This window comes from Girardinichthys multiradiatus, chromosome 17 (genome assembly GCF_021462225.1).
Source record: "Girardinichthys multiradiatus isolate DD_20200921_A chromosome 17, DD_fGirMul_XY1, whole genome shotgun sequence".
Lineage (NCBI taxonomy): Eukaryota > Metazoa > Chordata > Actinopteri > Cyprinodontiformes > Goodeidae > Girardinichthys > Girardinichthys multiradiatus.
The window spans coordinates 3,934,662-3,952,402 of NC_061809.1; the positions used below are offsets into that span (position 1 = coordinate 3,934,662).

Below are 17,741 nucleotides of genomic sequence, written 5' to 3' on the forward strand. Positions count from 1 at the left end.
ACAATGTTTGTTGTTGAGAAACCTGACTGGCTTGCACAGAGTCCTGACCTCAACCTTCTTGAACACCTTTGGGATGATTTAGAGGAGAGACTGTAGTTCTGGTTTTCTCATCTAACTAAGAACACACCTTGTGTAAGATGTTTACAGAATAGTTAAAGTTGCTATTGCTGGCAAATGTGGGTCCATCATATTGGACCTTATATATTAATAATAGGATGTCATCAAAGTTTATGTACATGTACAAATAGGCAGACAAATACTTTTGGCAAGATGTTTTAGATTTTTATTTAAAAAAAGAAAACCACATATGATTTATTTCATTTAATTAAAAATCATACTCTACTTGACAATGATTTGTCACATAAAATCTGAAAACATCATTTCACTATGTTTGTAGTACTTTGCAATGAAACGTTTTGCTTATAACATCCCTAGAAAACAAAATCCTCTACACACACATTGCACACTGTTTATTATATGGGTTTGTAATTTAATGTCCTGCGACCAGTCCTGCTTTCCTCCATCACTTTATCATCTATATATCCAAATCTTTTTCCCCTGATGTCTACATGAGTGAATATTTGAGGTAAACGTCACCGCCTGCTGGCATCAGGTCAGGCTCAGTAGGCGGGGTGGAAGCTTTTTCTCCTTATGACTCCCTGTAACTCCTACCATTCTGCCTTTTGTCAGTACTGTTCCTACTGAGCTTAGGACTTACACCTGTGCACCCTGCTGTTTTCAAGCTTTTCTCTAAAAACTACCGAAGACTGGCTATTGCCCATTTGTTTCTATTGCAATTCAAGCACCACAAATATGCCATTATCACGTTCCTTGTCCATGACATCCCTGAGTGGGCTGTTGCCAGCCTGGGAGGACGATGAGCTGCCCGTGGAAGACCTGCTGCTTTTCGAAGTGGCCTGGGAGGTCACCAACAAAGGTCAGGCGCACTACAACTCAGCTGTCACTGCTTTATCACAAGTAAAGAGTTAAGGTCTTTTACTTTAAAACAAGTTTTCTTAAATTGAAGCCATAATCCAGATGAAATTGGTACTGTTTCCCTGTTGATTATGTACCTCCTTCATGTATTTTTCTGTTCAAAATGTAGAATAAAAGTAAAATCACAGTGGTTTGGCAGAGGAAAACGTTTTTACAATACATATGAACTGTAAGCCAAGCTTTTGGCTCTGTAGGAGTTCTTCTGCCTGTGTGGAATTGTTTGTATAAACTGAATCTTTGCTCCTCATAGAGTAAATATTGCTCCAGGGAGCACAGTATCTACTCTCTCTGTGGAGTTAAACATTAAGCTGTAGATAAGTGGCAGAGATGGGGTCCCTGTCTATGCATTGCCCTGTCTCCTCCTTATCTCATGTAAAAGAACTGATTCAATGTGGATTGTGACTTCCAGAAATTAAACACAACATCAAACAAAACAAAACCTACCAAGAACAATGTGAATATTCTCAAAGCCAAACAGTTTTGGTGGAAATTGTAGATACCAGTTAGTACAATAGCTTTTATTTAGAAATGTGGGTCTTAGAAATATAATTGTTACAGTTAGCAGATGTAATTACTGCTAATTACTAAGCTTAAGTTTCAGTAATTGTATTCAATAGAAGGAAATCCAGTCACACTATGACCCTCTTGACTCATATTAGAATCAACCTAAAATGTTCAAATGAATTTCTTTTTTGCTCTTTTCACTACAATCAGGCATTAGAAGCAGACAAAATGGTCAAGGGTTAAGGATCAGAGGGTGTTTGACAAGGACCAAGTTGATGATTAAAAGACTGTCAGGAGTCTATCTGGTACTGGAAGTCTGAGGTGTACAGAGTGAAATCAGCATCTTCTGATTTGGTTGAATGCAAACATGTAGAAGCAGAAGGGTCCATGGCTGAGGTGGAAGATAAAACATTTGAGGTGTGACAGGAAAGCTGTGTCAAAGGAGGGTGGGATATCTGTTTGGCTGTGAGCATGAGAGAAGGATGCTGAGCTTGTTCCTGAACTGAACCTATTGAAGAATGTATTTAGTGTTTGTGTAGATAGTTGTTCTGAAGCCATTGTTTGATTTCTGTCAAACAGTGGCTAAGATCAATTTATACAGTTGAATATCAGTCAGTCAGTCATTTTCTACCGCTTATTCCATAGTGGGTCGTGGGGGAGCTGGTGCCTATCTCCAGCAGTCTATGGGCAAGAGGCAGGGTACACCCTGGACAGGTCGCCAGTCCATCGCAGGGCAACACACAAACAACCAAGCACACACTCATTCATTCATACACCTAAGGGCAATTTAGAGAGACCAATTAACCTAACAGGCATGTCTTTGGACTGTGGGAGGAAGCCGGAGTACCCGGTGAAAACCCACGCATGCACGGGGAGAACATGCAAACTCCATGCAGAAAGACCCCCGGTCGGGAATTGAACCCAGGACCTTCTTGCTGCAAGGCAACAGTGCTACCAACTGCACCACCGTGCAGCCCCAGTTGAATATCATTCGTATGCAAATCATTTGTATGCAAATGATAAGATGCATTATTCTAAAGCTTCATGATCTGACATAAAGGAAAATATGTAGTAAATAAACAATAGGGCCCAAAACAGATCATTGAGACACAATACAAGCTAAAATAACTGTCAGAAAAAAAACTAATTTATAAAATCTGTGAAATACCTCTCTGAGAGGGAAGTCTGGAACCATATAAAACCATACCAGAGAAACCAAAAAAATCTCTCTGTCTGTTTATCAGAACCGTGTGATCCCCAGTGTCAAAATCAGATAATAAGTCTAATAAAACCAATACAATGTTTTCTCCAGAATCAGCTGCCATCAACGTGTTAATGGGCTTTAAAAAAAAAAAGATGTTTCTGTAAAATTGTCAAGATCTGCCATTTTGGTCTTTGCTTTTGTTTGCTTTGCCATTAGAGGTTTTCCCTGTTCCTTTGATTAGTAGTTTACTTTTGTCTAGTTAATATTTGCTTAGATCCTTGTACTTGTGTGTTTACTTTAGATCTATTTTCTTCCCCAAGTCTGTTATTTAGTTTAGTTCTCTTTTGTTTTGTTCCTTATGGTTATTTCCTCTATTTGGTTTAATTTAGTTTTAGTTTCTCGTTTAGTATTTGTGTGCTGGTTTACTTTAGTTGTTTCCATGTCCTTAGATTTAGTTCCTTCTAGAGTTACTATATATGTTAGCTTATGTTTATGTTACGATTCTGGCCCGTCTTCGTGCTCTGCTCTCATGCAATCAACTCATTGGCTTCACCTGTCTGCTCCTGCGCTGGAGCGCAATCAACCTCATGCCACACACCTGTAGATCAGAATCAGAATAAGAATCAGAATCAGAAAAGCTTTATTGCCAAGTACGTTTTTGGACATACAAGGAATTTGTTTTGGTGTAGTCGGTGCAATACAATATAAATTAAACAGTATAAACATATCTACAATATAATATAAATATATGTGCACAGTTCTAAGTGAGTGAGAGTAAATATAGAGCAGTATTGGGTGCGAGAGCAGTACAACAGTGCAGGTGATCATTGTGCAAGTATGGCAGTGCAAGTAAAGCAGGAGTTCAAGCTGAGCGTTAATGTAACGCATGGAGTTGCAAGTTACAAGTGCCCTGTCAGCAAAACAGGGGGGGTGTGGGGGAAAGGGAGAGTGTCAGGGTGGTTTCTGGGCTTTGTTAACAAGGCTGGTGGCAGATGGGAAAAAGCTGTTCTTGTGGCATGAGGTTTTGGTCCGGATGGACCGCAGCCTCCTGCCAGAGGGGAGAGTCTCAAAGAGTCTGTGACCGGGGTGGGAGGGATCAGCCAGAATCTTCCCTGCCTGCTTCAGGGTCCTGGAGGTGTAAAGTTCCTCGAGCGACAGTAGACTGCAGCCAATCACCTTCTCAGCAGACCGAATGACACGCTGCAGCCTGCCCTTATCCTTGGCTGTAGCAGCGGCGTACCAGATGGTGATGGAGGAGGTGAGGATGGACTCAATGATGGCTGTGTAGAAGTGCACCATCATAGTCTTTGGCAGGTTGAATTTCTTCAGCTGCCGCAGGAAGAACATCCTCTGCTGGGCTTTCTTGATGAGGGAGCTGATGTTTCGCTCCCACTTGAGGTCCCGGGAGATGATGGTTCCCAGGAAGCGGAAAGATTCCACAGTGTCAATTGTGGAGTCACAGAGGGTGATGGGGGCAGGTGGGGCTGGGTTCTGCCTGAAGTCCATAACCATCTCCACTGTCTTTAGAGCGTTGAGCTCAAGGTTGTTCTGGCTGCACCAGTCCAACAGATGGTCCACCTCCCATCTGTACGCGGACTCGTCACCATCAGAGATGAGTCCGATCAGGGTGGTGTCGTCCGCAAACTTCAGAAGCTTGACAGACTGGTGACTGGAGGTGCAGCTGTTGGTGTACAGGGAGAAGAGCAGAGGAGAGAGAACACAGCCTTGGGGGGAACCGGTGCTGATGGTCAGGGAGTCAGAGACGTGCTTCCCCAGCCTCACGCGCTGCTTCCTGTCAGACAGGAAGTCAGTGATCCACCTGCAGGTGGAGTCGGGCACACTCAGCTGGGAGAGCTTCTCCTGGAGCAGAGCTGGGACGATGGTGTTGAAGGCAGAGCTGAAATCCACAAACAGGATCCTGGCGTAGGTTCCTGTGGAGTTCAGGTACTGGAAGATGAAGTGAAGGGCTAAGTTGACTGCATCATCTACAGACCTATTGGCTCTGTAGGCAAACTGCAGGGGGTCCAGGAGGGGGTTGGTGATGTCTTTTAGGTGTGAGAGCACAAGGCGCTCAAAGGACTTCATCACCACAGAGGTCAGGGCGACAGGTCTGAAGTCATTAAGTCCTGTGGTCCTTGGCTTCTTGGGAACAGGGACAATGGTGGAGGACTTGAAGCAGGCTGACATGTCTCCAGTGAGGTGTTAAAAATGTCTGTGAAGACTGGAGACAGCTGATCAGCGCAGTGCTTCAGGCTGGCTGGTGAGACAGAATCCGGTCCAGCAGCTTTCGGGGGTTCTGTCTCCTGAAGAGTTTGTTGATGTCCCTCTCCTGGATGGAAAGAGCCGTCCTCGGCGTGGGTAGGGGGCTGGTGGGGGGAACTTCAGGGTGGAGGTTGGAGGAGCCAAGGCCCCTCTTGAGGTTGGGGAGGTGGGGGTGGTGGATTGTGGCTGCAGCTGTTGGGGTGTGTCATGGGGGATGGTTGCAGGACTGTCCCTTTGTCTTTCAAAGCGGCAGTAGAACTCGTTCAGGTCGTTGGCGAGGCGTCGGTCGTTGATGGAGTGGGGGGCTTTCGGCTTGTTGTTGGTGATCTGCCTGAGCCCTTTCCAGACAGACGCAGAGTCGTTGACTGAGAACTGGTTTTGGAGCTTCTCAGAGTACAGTCGTTTGGCCTCTTTCACAGCCTTGCCAAACTTGTACTTCGCCTCTCTGTATACGTCTTTGTCCCCACTCCTGAAGGCCTCTTCCTTATCCAGTCTTAACCTTCTGAGTTTGGCTGTGAAGGTTAAGACTGGATAAGGAAGAGGCCTTCAGGAGTGGGGACAAAGGCCTGACTGCAGTTATATACAGCCCTCTGACAGGCAGATGGTGCCAGATTTTCGAAAACATTTTGTGAGTAGTTATCCAGCGTTCCTTCCTGCCTGATCTCGTTCTTTGACCTTTCCTTGCCTCACGGATTTTGCCTTCCTGCCTGCCTCTTGTCGGACTGTTTGGATCCTGGTTTGTGACTCTGTTTTCTGCATCTGGTTCATGCCTCAGCCTGCCTCTATTTATCATCATCAGTCATTTGGGACAATATTGGATCATTCAGAGATCCTCACTGAACTTCTGGAGTGAGTTTGCTGCACTGAAAGTAAAGGGGCAGAATAATATTGCACGCCCCACCTTTCAGTTTTTTATTTGTTAAAAAAGTTTGACACATCCAATAAATTTCATTCCACTTCACGATTGTGTTCCACTTGTTGTTGATTCTTCATAAAAAATTTGAATTTTATATCTTTATGTTTGAAGCCTGAAATGTGGCAAGAGGTTGACCAGTTCAAGGGGGCTGAGTACTTTCGCAAGGCACTGTAAGTATATAAATGTAGCCGTTCAAACAGAGGACTTTAAAATGCTATCGAGGTTACCGAGAATGTGATCATCTGTCCCTGCTGCAGTCCGATACTCTGGATTACATCAAGTCTTCTGCCTGTGGAGTTGAGAGAAGAGGCGCTGACATATATGATGAAAAGTTGCCCTATACATGGTAAAGTTCTGATATACTCGGTCTCTGTAGAGTTGTTAACATCCCTGCCCCACCATTGCAAGGCTATGTCTCCGCATCCAAACATGTTTGCTGAATTGGCAGTCAGATCTCCCTAAAACAGAACAATAAAGAGTTTTCCTCTCTTTTTATTCATGTGTTTTCCACACAGCACCCGCTGACACAATAAATGTCGAATCATCAGATTAATTCTAAACAAGTCAGGTTTGATGATTCCTAAGTAGGAAAAGCTGGAGACAACCACACGTGCATATGTAGCTGCGTAAAGTAGCGTGTAATTGTGGAATAATGACAGCTTTGGCACAGACTGAGATCCTACTGACCTGCTGGTACATGATGATGCATGGCTTATCAGCCAGTTTAGATTGCCCGGGACAATCATCTTGCAGCTCTGCATGGAGCTGGCCTCGGTGTTACAGAGGGAAACTAGGAGGAACTGTGCGACACCAATGCCAGTTCAAAGTCTCACTATGCTGTGGTCCTTTCAACTGGAGCTTTTCAGAGGGAGCTGACTGACAGGTCAGGTTTTTAACAGTCATCCCTGAGCCGGGCCGTGCCAGCCATATGGAACAGCCTCATCCGTATGTGGCTCAGATATATAAAGATCCCCTACACCGTGGCTCTCATTTGGAGCGAAGAGCCTATTTCTGAATGTAATCAGAACTGTGGACTGCACCCATGACTGCTATAAGGGCACCATCTGTAAATGAACATGCTTTTGTGAATAGAAAGCATTTTCATTCATTATATGTGCAACCTATTTGTGATACGCAAATGTGTTTCACTAATATAATGGCACGATGGCCTCTTCAACTTAAGATTCCTTTATACTATCATAGTAATTATAATTATTCTAAATATAATAGCTCTGTTGGGAACAAACCTTTGTGCGTGATAGCTGGCTTCTAAGTAATTTTCTATTTTTTTAAGTGACGTCTTGTATGATTTTAACAATTTAAAGTTCTTCACATAGTTTGTGTGGTGACAGTTTTCCTAATTGAAATATGGGAGGCATATTAACCTCATTACAATGATCGCATTGAGCTTTGAATGAGCTCCATGCAGCAGCTAGACAGCATCGTTTAGACTTGATGCAGACATGGTAGAACTAAAAGGGTTCGAGCTGACAAATGTTTTATTTTGAGTCAGGTTTGAGTCGTTGATGTCATTCAAGTAGTTGTTTTGCTCTAATTAACTACACATATCCCTCGTGGTGTGTAGACAAAGTCTCTCTTAGCGTTTTTCCACTGAAAGGAACCGGATTCATATCTTTGAATGTCACAACGCCATTGCCATTGTTAATTGGACACATGGGGGGTGTCTTCCGGTTATTTATACTACTTTGCATATGTATTTAGGAGCAGGGACTGGGTGGTGAAGCACCATGTGCAGCTGCGCAGAATTCACCGCAGAGTGGGATGTATGAAGGCTACATGTGAGGTGACATGTCTACGCACGGTTTCGTACATCGGAATTGTTTTTGTGGGGACGTACTTCAGAATTTTTCCCTACCGCACACTTTTAGTATGAAAGCTGCACACTCTTTCGTACATGAGGCCCCTGGATAGGATATTTCTAATTTAGGCAATATTCCAGAAGTGAAAAAATGAAATCCTAAAAACCTATCTAATATGGGATTTAAATGATATATCCTGGTCAAAGAAAACACCAATGTTCTTAACTTTGTCATTGGACGTCTAGTTAATGCCATCCTGTAACTCACTAAACAGTTTCTGTTCCATTGGCTATGGTCCAAGGATGACAACTTCTGTCTTGTCTGAATTTAAAAGGAGAAAATGTAAAGTTATTTAGTCTTTAATATTTTCGAGACATGCCTGTAGTCTACATAATTTATTGGATTCATCAAAGTTTATGGATAAATATAGCTGACTATGGTCAGCACAAATTTATCCTGTCTGATGATTTTACCAAATGGAAGCATATAATTGGCCCATGCGATGAACCCTGTGGTGCTCTAAAAGTAACTATGGAGTGTTAAGAAAATTTAATATTAACATGGTGGTTTAACGGTACAAAAAAATCTGGGTTTGGTGCGTATCCCTGTTTTAAAGTCACAATTTAGTACGTATTTCTTTTTTTTTAACTTTTTTCAGAGGTGAACAAAGTATCTTTTTCATGTTTAATTTAGACCCCAGTGCAGGCAACAATTACAGACACACTTTGAAAGTTTAAGAGGTTTATTGAAAATGACCAGTGAAGTAATGGGTCTTCTAGGTTCCCTAGCGAATCTCTGTCTAAACACTAAGGAAGAGTGGTAAGTGGTTATTCTCTGGGTTGGTGATGGCAGATAATATGAGTGGAAAGTGAAACCTTACAACAAACACACACCAATCTGCACATATTTATGTGGATATGACACTTTTTTCATTTCTGAAATTAATTTGATTTTATTATGTTCTAAAACATATTTGGATGGATATAGTTTAACAAAGCAGCATAAGCAGGCATAGCCCATGCCTGCATAATAGATATGATATAGTATATATATGTGTATATACTGCAAACATGCCTATTGTTTCATAGTTGAGTACGTAGAGACAGTCTGGGGGAAGAAACTGTCTCTGTGGCTAATGGTTTTTGCAAGTAGCACTCGGTAGCACTGACCCGAAGGAACCAATGTGCAAAAGCTTAGTGACACTGATGAACACAAAGAAATTAACTAAGTATGGCAAGAGTATAATAACAATAATGATAATAATAATGATAATAATAAGTGATAAAAAACACAGAAAACTGAAAACCGAAACACTGAAGGATAATGAGAAAGTTAGGGGAGGGAGTGTGTACTCTCCACTGCCTTGAGCGAGTTGAGTCCACCAGTGGACCAGCTGAACCACCTCCCGTCTGTATGCAGACTCGTCGTCCTGGGTCAGATCAATGACATTGGTGTCATCCACAAACTTCAGGAGTTTCACCAACGAGTCTGCTGAGGTGCAGTCATCTGTGTAAAGAGAGAAGAGAAGTGGGGATTGAACACATCCCTGGGGGGTGCCAGTGATGATGGTTTCTGTGCTGGAGATGCTCCCAGCCTCACTTGATGCTGTTGGTCAGTCATAAAGCGGGTGATCCACTGACAGGTGGTGGCAGGCACTGGGAGCTGGGTAAGCCTCTGGTGGCGAATCTATAAATTTATGGAGTTGAAGGCTGAGCTGATGTCTATAAACAGAATCCTGGCATATGTCCCTGGATATTTGAGATGGTGCAGGATGAACTGTAGTCCTGCATCAATTCCCTACATGTTGCCAGGAAAGCAAACTGGGATGATGGTGGAATGCTTGAACCAGGAGGGAACCTCACACAGCTTCAAAGACTTCTGGGTGAAGACTGTGGACCCAAGTGAAGATGGGGGCAAGTTGGTCAGCACAGGCTTTCAGACAGAGGGGAAAAACACATTAGGTGGTGGAACTTTAGTGGCCTTCTGATGCTAAAAGAGCATCTTTCTCAGATCTTTAGTGCCGGCATAGGTCAGAGTGGAGAGGGGAAGTAGCTACAGAGTTGTTGGTAGGGGTTGCCGCTAGTATTTTTGTGTGGGTGGGAGGTGTGAATGGCTATCTTTCAAACATGCAGAAGAAGCTGTTAAGATCAACAGCCAGGAATGGGGTCATCACAGCGTGGGTGGATGGGCTTCTGTAGTTAGTGATATTGTGCAGGTTCTTCCAGATTGTGTTGTATACAGGGCCCAGCACCCACTGCGGAAAGCCCCTTTGTTGGACCAAGACAGCTTCCTCAGAAGTGAACCATGGTTTATTCTTGTTTTATGTCCCAAAGGTCATCTTTCTACACACACATTTCCTCACAAAAACCTTTGTATGATGTCACTGTTTCAACAAGCTTGTTTACAAGCTGCAGCTTTAACATCACCAATATCTGTGCAGTTAAAGCAGGTCTGTAACATCTGCTTTGAGTTATGCGTGTAAAAAAACACCCACAAACTCTTTTGCATGGGCAAAGCTGAACTACACACCAAGTACAAATTGAATTGCTTGTGTAAAATCTGCAGAACAGCAGGCGCAATCCTTTTAGTGTGTTTACTTTCAAGAATATGCAAAACATAAGATAATGACCCAAACGCGCAAATTTATGGAGGAGGAAATGCAAATGTCATCCCTTACCAACCGCAAGGTGATTTATCAAACCTGAAACAGATTGAAGGTGCTGTTTTTGCATCTATATTTAGCACTTTTGAAAGACAGGTGCTTCTCTGCATGCAAAATGTTGTGCAATGTTATTTAACAAACAACACTGAACATTGACAGTCACCAGAGAGCAGAAAATCATCACGTTGCCAAAGGGACATTGCAGGAAAAATATATAATAAAAAATACTGTCCTGTGTGCAAGAGATTTTTTCTCCCTTAATGTTCCTTTATGGCTCTGTACAAATGTGTGAATGTGTTGGCAGAGGTACATGCAGCTGTTTAGAGCTGTATTTCAATGTAAGTCTGACAGAGGGTGTCTGCTTTTCTAGGTTTTATAACTAATATTTTATGGTTTAAGTGTAGCTTTTAGTATTTTCATGTTTTTAAATGTTTTACTGTTGTTTTGTAGAACTTTGAGATACTTATATACATGCAATTTATATTTCTTCTTATTATTATTACCTCCAACTCTATATGGCTTCGAACTTCATCTTTCTTTTACAGCCGCTCTGCTCTCCAACACTTTCTATAGTGACAGCCAGTAAGCGGATTTACCTCATTTAAATAGGGAGGTCTGCACCTCTTTTCCACCTGTTTCGCCCGCAGTCTACAAAGACTTAATTAGAGAGGTTTGCGCTGTTATAATCCCCGAGAACAATGATCAGTGAGTCTTGGTGTTTTTTTTTTTCATGTCTCTTACCAGCTCAACGAGCTATTTTTCAGCCTTTGATAAAAGGACTCTTAGCTTTTCTGCATGGAACAGTAAATAAGCAAATCACTTAAAATACATTTGATGGGAAAGATTTCATATAATTTAATGTTTCAGTAGGATTATATACCACTGATAATCAATGATATCACTGATATCATCAGCCAAAATCATCAGTCTAAATTCAACATTAACAACTAAATCTAGAATTTCCTTAAATAATAACCAGCGTTCTTAAATTTCAACTCCCAAAGTTACCCTTAGAACAACCTCACATCCTATCAGTAAATGGCACATTGATCTATCTATCAGCACAAATTTTAGCTATTGGAGTAATATTTGGATAAACACTTTTAAAGTGAACCACAATACCAGTGTTTAACTGTACTGTACAATATGAAACCCTTTACAGAGCAAACTATGCATGACAATAGATTTTCAGGTGGGATTGTTCACAAACTAACACATGTCCAAACTGCATAGGAGATTTACCTGATGACTAACTCCATGACTTTTAGATGGGACTTTATGAAGCCCTTTCAGCATGTCTAGTTAGCACTATCCCAATCTGCCAATCACCATCCCTGCCTCGTGACATCACAAATGTTGATATGGAAATAGATGCATCCCACATGCTTCTTGCAGATCGAAGCATTGCAGAGAAGGCAATACCTAATAATAAGAATAAAAATAAACAAAATTTCAATATAATTTATAACTTTTTTTCAGCTTATGTTTCTATGAAGAGAATTGTTTAGTTCTTTAATATTTAGCTACATTACGCACAGGATATAGACCTTGCTGCCTGGATGTCGGGGATGGGGGTTATGGAGTTGTTGGCACTGGGGTGGTGTTGTCCTTGTGCAGAGTGGGCATGTGGGTGCTGTCCATGGTGGCGATGTGTGTGGCTCATCAGCAGCTGGGGTAGGGTTGGGACATGGATTGCTATGCACTCTTGCTCGGTGTGGGTGGACTCGGGTTCATGCAGCTCAGATTCAGCATTTTCTCTGGGTGTGGGTACCACCTATGCTACGGGTGGGATGGTGTTGCTTGGGTGTCCCCGGCCTGGCTGGTGGCCTGGCTGCCACCATTACGGCCATGCTAGGCTTGGTAAACTGGGTTGTGGGGGCATGGGGTGAGGTGGCATGGGAGATTTGTCAGTTTGTCACTCCCTAATGCATCAAACACCGTATTAGGGTGCTCACCTAGGGAAGGTTTGAGGGCATTGGTGCACCTGCTGGGGCAACCTCTGGAGGCTGCTTTCAGTCTCAGGGACACTCTGGGGGATCACTAGGCATGTTCTCTGCTCTGTGTTGTGGGGAGGACAGAATTTAGGCTGCTGGGGGGCTGGTGATTCATGCACCCACCTTAGCCTCTGTCCCCTCCTGCCTAACAAATGCTAGACTACACAATGATAGGGTCTTGGGGTGTGAAATGATGGACCTTGTTAGCATGAGGAGAGTACTTGGCAGTGCATCCCACCTTGGACCCACCTTGCACCTAAATTGTAATGCATTTGAGATACATATGGCTTAGGGGCTGAGGTGGGAGAGGGTCTTCTGTAATCAAGGAGTGGGGTCACCATACCCTGTTTCCAGCACCACATTTAATGCACTTTGGACATACACACCAGCATCCATGGCAATATTTCACCTTAACACATACACCATAGATGAGGATGGAGTGCTGGTAATGTGCAGTAGCTCAGTAGGGACTGTTGGTTTGGGGACAATTTTGGGGAATCTGGTGGGTAAAAATGGGGGAAGACTGGTGTGGGGCTGTCCCCGCTGGTATGATGACGTATGAGTGGGGACATTGGCCATGTTGCGGCATGGTGGGTTCCTGGCAAATGCCGTATGGCTCTCTGAGATTTTCCAGGCAGCGAGGACTGAGCTTGATCCTAGTGGGGTGACATTTTTATTATTATCATTTTTGAGATTTGTGATTATTGAATTCTTCTTAATCTCAAGTAGTGAGCAGTAGCAGAAGTAGTACTTTCTCAGTGTTTGTGAGTTTCATTAAGTCAGAGTGTTATCAATGGCTGATGTATTTACATTCAGATGAAAATGGTGTGTAGCAATATATCTTTTACTTTTTTATGATTGTTTTTCGCACTGTATGAACTTACAGTTGGAGGAATTTACACTGTCATCCAGTCCAAGGCTAAGGTCACGGTGGACGAATGGGGGGAGAACTATTACCTGATGGGACCGTACTTTGAACACAACTTCAAGACACAAGTAGAAGGTTGTGCACCACCCAACTCTGTGGTCCAGAAGGCCATGGATGCTCTTACCAACAATGGATGTCAGGTATGTGTATGTTTCTTCAGTTCTGGTCATAAGCTTACATATACAGAACAAGGGCACCAATGCCATAAAGACATTCACTGATGACCAAATATTAAAATACTATGAATAAAAATACAACCTTTTGTTTCACTGTCTGACATTAAATCTCACCAAACCTTTCCTGTTTTAGATAAGTAACGATTTTAAGAACTACAATTTATTTAATAAATATTTTACCTTCAGGCCGGAGCTACAGAGCGCTCTCTGCTAAAACCAGCCACCACAGAGACAGTTTCTTCCCCCAGGCTGTGTATATATACACCCAGGCTATATAGATAGATAGATAGATAGATAGATACATTTAAAAAGATATTATTTATTATTGAAAGCAAAGTATTCTAGAGTCAAATTCCTTGTTTGTCTGTACAAACCTGGCAACAAAGCTGATTCTGATTCTGATAAATGCCTTCATTTAAAGCACATGTTGTAAATGATCAGAAGCTTACAAAGCCATGACCTCATTATCATCATCATCTCTTTCCCAGACTGCTAAAACGCATCATTTTCTGAGTGTTTTTAAACTAGTATTGGAAGTAAGTAATGAAAAAGGCTACAAAATCTTATTGTGGCATTTAGCAAATAGTAAGTAGTAAGTCATCAGGATTGCAACCTTCCCCTTTTACCTTTAAAGACATCAATGTAAAATAGGGAAGATTTAGTCTGATTTAATGACAGTGAGAAAAAAAAGTTTTATTTTTTATTTTATAGTGTGAAAATATCTGGTTTCATCTGTAGAACAATAACCAAGGCATTCTATCCTCTAGATGGTGTCCACACACTAGTTATTGATTAGAAGGGTTGATATCATCTACTCTCAGCTTGCTGTTCCCAAGGAAGTCTGCTTGTTCGTAAGCAAGCACAAAATCCTGCATTCTCTAGAACAATTGTTAAAAAATTGTGTTAATAAGGACTGTGTTAATAACGATGTGTTAATAATTCCAAGACTTTGTTAGGAACACAAGTAGAAAAACCGAGCTTCTAAAATGTCTTCCAGTCTTAAGGCACTAAATACAACATACATCAAAACATATGAACATATGATAAGAAAACTTTAAAATTTGGCTGTATGTACTTTCTCTCTGGACCTTCCTGTCTGCTGCTTCAGGTTCATTTTGGCCGCTGGCTAATTGAGGGCAGCCCTTATGTAATCCTTTTTGACATCAGCTCAGCAGCATGGAACCTGGACAGATGGAAGGGGGACTTGTGGGATACCTGCCAAATTGGACTGCCATATCATGACCGGGAGGCCAATGACTCACTCATACTGGGCTCCTTGATCGCCTGGTTCTTCAAAGAGGTGTGCCTGTTCAGATATTCTTCACCAGAGAAGTCTTACAGTTCCAAGGATTCTAACTGATTGCTGTTTGTTTGTTGTGTTCTAAATCTATGCTTTCGAAATTGGTGTGATTCTCTAACATTCATCTTGTGTTTTTTTTAGCTAACAGACCACCTTGGAGACAAACCCAATGTCATTAGTCACTTCCATGAGTGGCAGGCGGGGCCTGGGCTTATTCTCTCTCGCTCCCGCAACATTCCTATGGCAACAGTTTTCACTACCCATGCCACCCTGCTTGGTCGATATCTTTGTGCTGGGAATGTTGACTTTTACAACAACTTGGACAAGGTAAGAGGCCAGGGGCTGTGCTGGGGGATAAGATCAACATAAATAAACAGCAGCCAGATCAAGGGCATACTTGACATTATGAATGACCTATTCTCTTTCTCTGTGGCATGACACTGGGAAAAAGCTGATCATACCATTACACAAATAAAGCCCATCCGTGTTTTTGTTGTACTCAGTTACAACAGTGGGTCTGGGCTAGAGGCTGACATTTTTTCGGGAGTCCCACGGGCCACAGGATTCCCACGGGAATCCCGCGGGACGGGAGACAGCATCAGTAAAGATCATGTAATTGGGACGGTACAGGATAAAAAATGAACGGGAGCAGACGGGAGCGGGAGCTAACCAATAGGAGGGATAATAAACTAGGATCAATTGTCTTTGGAAATGTAAAACTGAGACTTTGTTATTAACTTTAAGAAAAAAAAACTTGAATCGTCGCCGCCATTGTGTAGTTTTTTTCCAAGAAGCATATACTATAATGCGAGTCAAACGAACTACACGACCCACAAGCCAACAGTGCCTCTGCTCGATGTTTTCCACCTGCATTCAGGATGGAGGGAGCAAACGCAGGTGGAGAACTGGACGTGGTAAAATTGGATTTGTAACGTAAAGTCAGAAATAAGGACTTATCTATTAAACTCATAGAGCTGACAGGAAAGTCGCAAATATGACCGAACTTCAGGAGAGTTGAATGTAGCGGTTTTAACACGCAGTCCGCTGCTTGTAAAACGTGTTTAGTCATAATCAAGTTCACCAGTGATTGAGGGACACTTGTAAAACAGATTCTGGATTGAATCAGCCCTGCATCTCTTCATTCATCAAACCAAAAGTACCAACATGTGTCAAGTCTCATCTGACCAACAAAATTGCTGCATGTGCGCTAAAGATTTAAGAGGTAAGGTACGGAAGCCCGTGAGGGGACATGGGGAAATGTATTTCTTTTGCGTCCCCACGCAATACTTTTACGTTCAGCATTTTGGAACAGCAGCACAGATGACAAACTGCTCATAAAACAAACAGCACTGATATGTCATTGATATGGTTTATTTGTCATATGCAGGTTAACACGCAGTAAACAATGCGATTAAATGCTTAGGATAAGAAGAATCGTTCAAATCACGATAAAAACAAAAACACTAATGGCGTACAAAAAAAAAGTACACATTATGCAGCAGTAATAAGGAAATAAAGTGTCACAGATGTGGTTTCGTGCAGTTTTATTGTTCAGTAGTTTGTTTGACAGCTTGTGGATAAAAACTGTCTTTTAGTCTGATTGAAGATAATTTTATTTTATGCTGATTTCAAAATAAAACTAAATAAATCTCAAAACGGGTGTAGTGTTTGTTTCATTTTTGCAGTTATCTGGTTTGGAAACTATCCCACAAAGTATTGCGAAATAACGCAAAGACTATTGCGTGGGAACGCAAAAGAGGAAACATCCCCCCTTGTCCCCTCGAGGACTCCGTACAAAGGCTTCATCAAGAGAAGATATTAAATAAATATGTTGTGAAATAGAAAATAATTGAATGTACCATTAAATGTACAATTTATTTAATACATCATTAAATATTAAGTGTACCACTAATTATGTCATGTCGTCTTTAAAATTATACAGTGGCACATTTAATTGCATAATAGTCCATTTCATGATATAATGGTACATTTATTGTTTCTAATGATGTATTAAATAAATAAATGGTACCTTTAATTTAATGGCACATTTAATATTACATTTCTTTCATGTTACATTTACTTCACTTATGGGACATTCACAACATTTATTTATTTAATGATGATTTTATTGTATTAATTTTGTCCAGTTTGACCCTCCATTCTTGATGCCTGTATAGGAGGTCATGTCAGAATTTGAATCGGGTATTCTGGAGCAGACACACATCTAAAACTTGCAGGGAAGGGGTCCCTGAGGACCAGGGCTGTGAACCATTGAGGTACAGTTTCTAAATTGTGAAGGTAATACCTTTTTGTCCTTTTGTTCACCAAGTACAGTTCTCTTACTAGGTGCATTTTTCCTTTGTTTCAGCAACTTGAAACATAAAAGTGATGTCATTGTTCAAAGGAAACAATCACTTAATAAATAAGTAAAATTCAACTAAGATAGGCATGGTCTGTTTCCTTGTTTGATATTTTATTATTTCCACTACAGCTAAAAACAGGGACCTAACTGGTCCTTCAAACAAAGTAATTGCCAAAAGTCTAAATGAAGAAAACAAAAATGGGAGTGGCACAGGAGTGGGAGTCATTCTGAATGGGAGTGGGATGGGAGTGAGAGTCAATTTACCAGGAGTGGGGCGGGACAGGATATTTTTCGTTATGCTGGCCTGGGATTGGGATGGGACAAGACCTTTTTCTGTGGGAGCGGGATGGGACAGGAGAGAAAATACACTCCCGTGTCACCCTCTAGTCTGGGCACAAGAACAGTTTTGATGATCATCTCGCTCATCTATCCTGGGGTTGTCAGGGTCCTTTTTGGACAACCATTTTGGATGTCTCTCCCTTGGTCTTGTAGCTTTTTATAATCTGACATCTTTGACATGCAATGTGCAGGGATTCTGTTTTTCATAATAGCCCCTTTTCCCAGAACACAGTTTGTTTTCATCACATCCAGTACTTTGATTGAGGTAAAATACATAT

The 17,741-nt window shown here is 41.8% G+C and overlaps 1 protein-coding gene across 2 annotated transcripts in view; it reads left to right on the forward strand.

The window, feature by feature from the left end:
• Positions 1–700: 700 nt before the first annotated feature.
• Positions 701–17,741, forward strand: part of gys2 (glycogen synthase 2) — a 72,992-nt gene continuing 55,951 nt past the window's right edge. For both annotated transcript variants that reach the window (XM_047389211.1, XM_047389212.1), the window contains exons 1-4: positions 701–937; positions 13,245–13,426; positions 14,571–14,762; positions 14,904–15,089. In XM_047389211.1, coding sequence (XP_047245167.1) covers positions 814–937; positions 13,245–13,426; positions 14,571–14,762; positions 14,904–15,089 — 684 coding nt within the window. In that variant the 5' untranslated portion in view covers positions 701–813. The remainder of the gene's footprint in view (positions 938–13,244; positions 13,427–14,570; positions 14,763–14,903; positions 15,090–17,741) is intronic.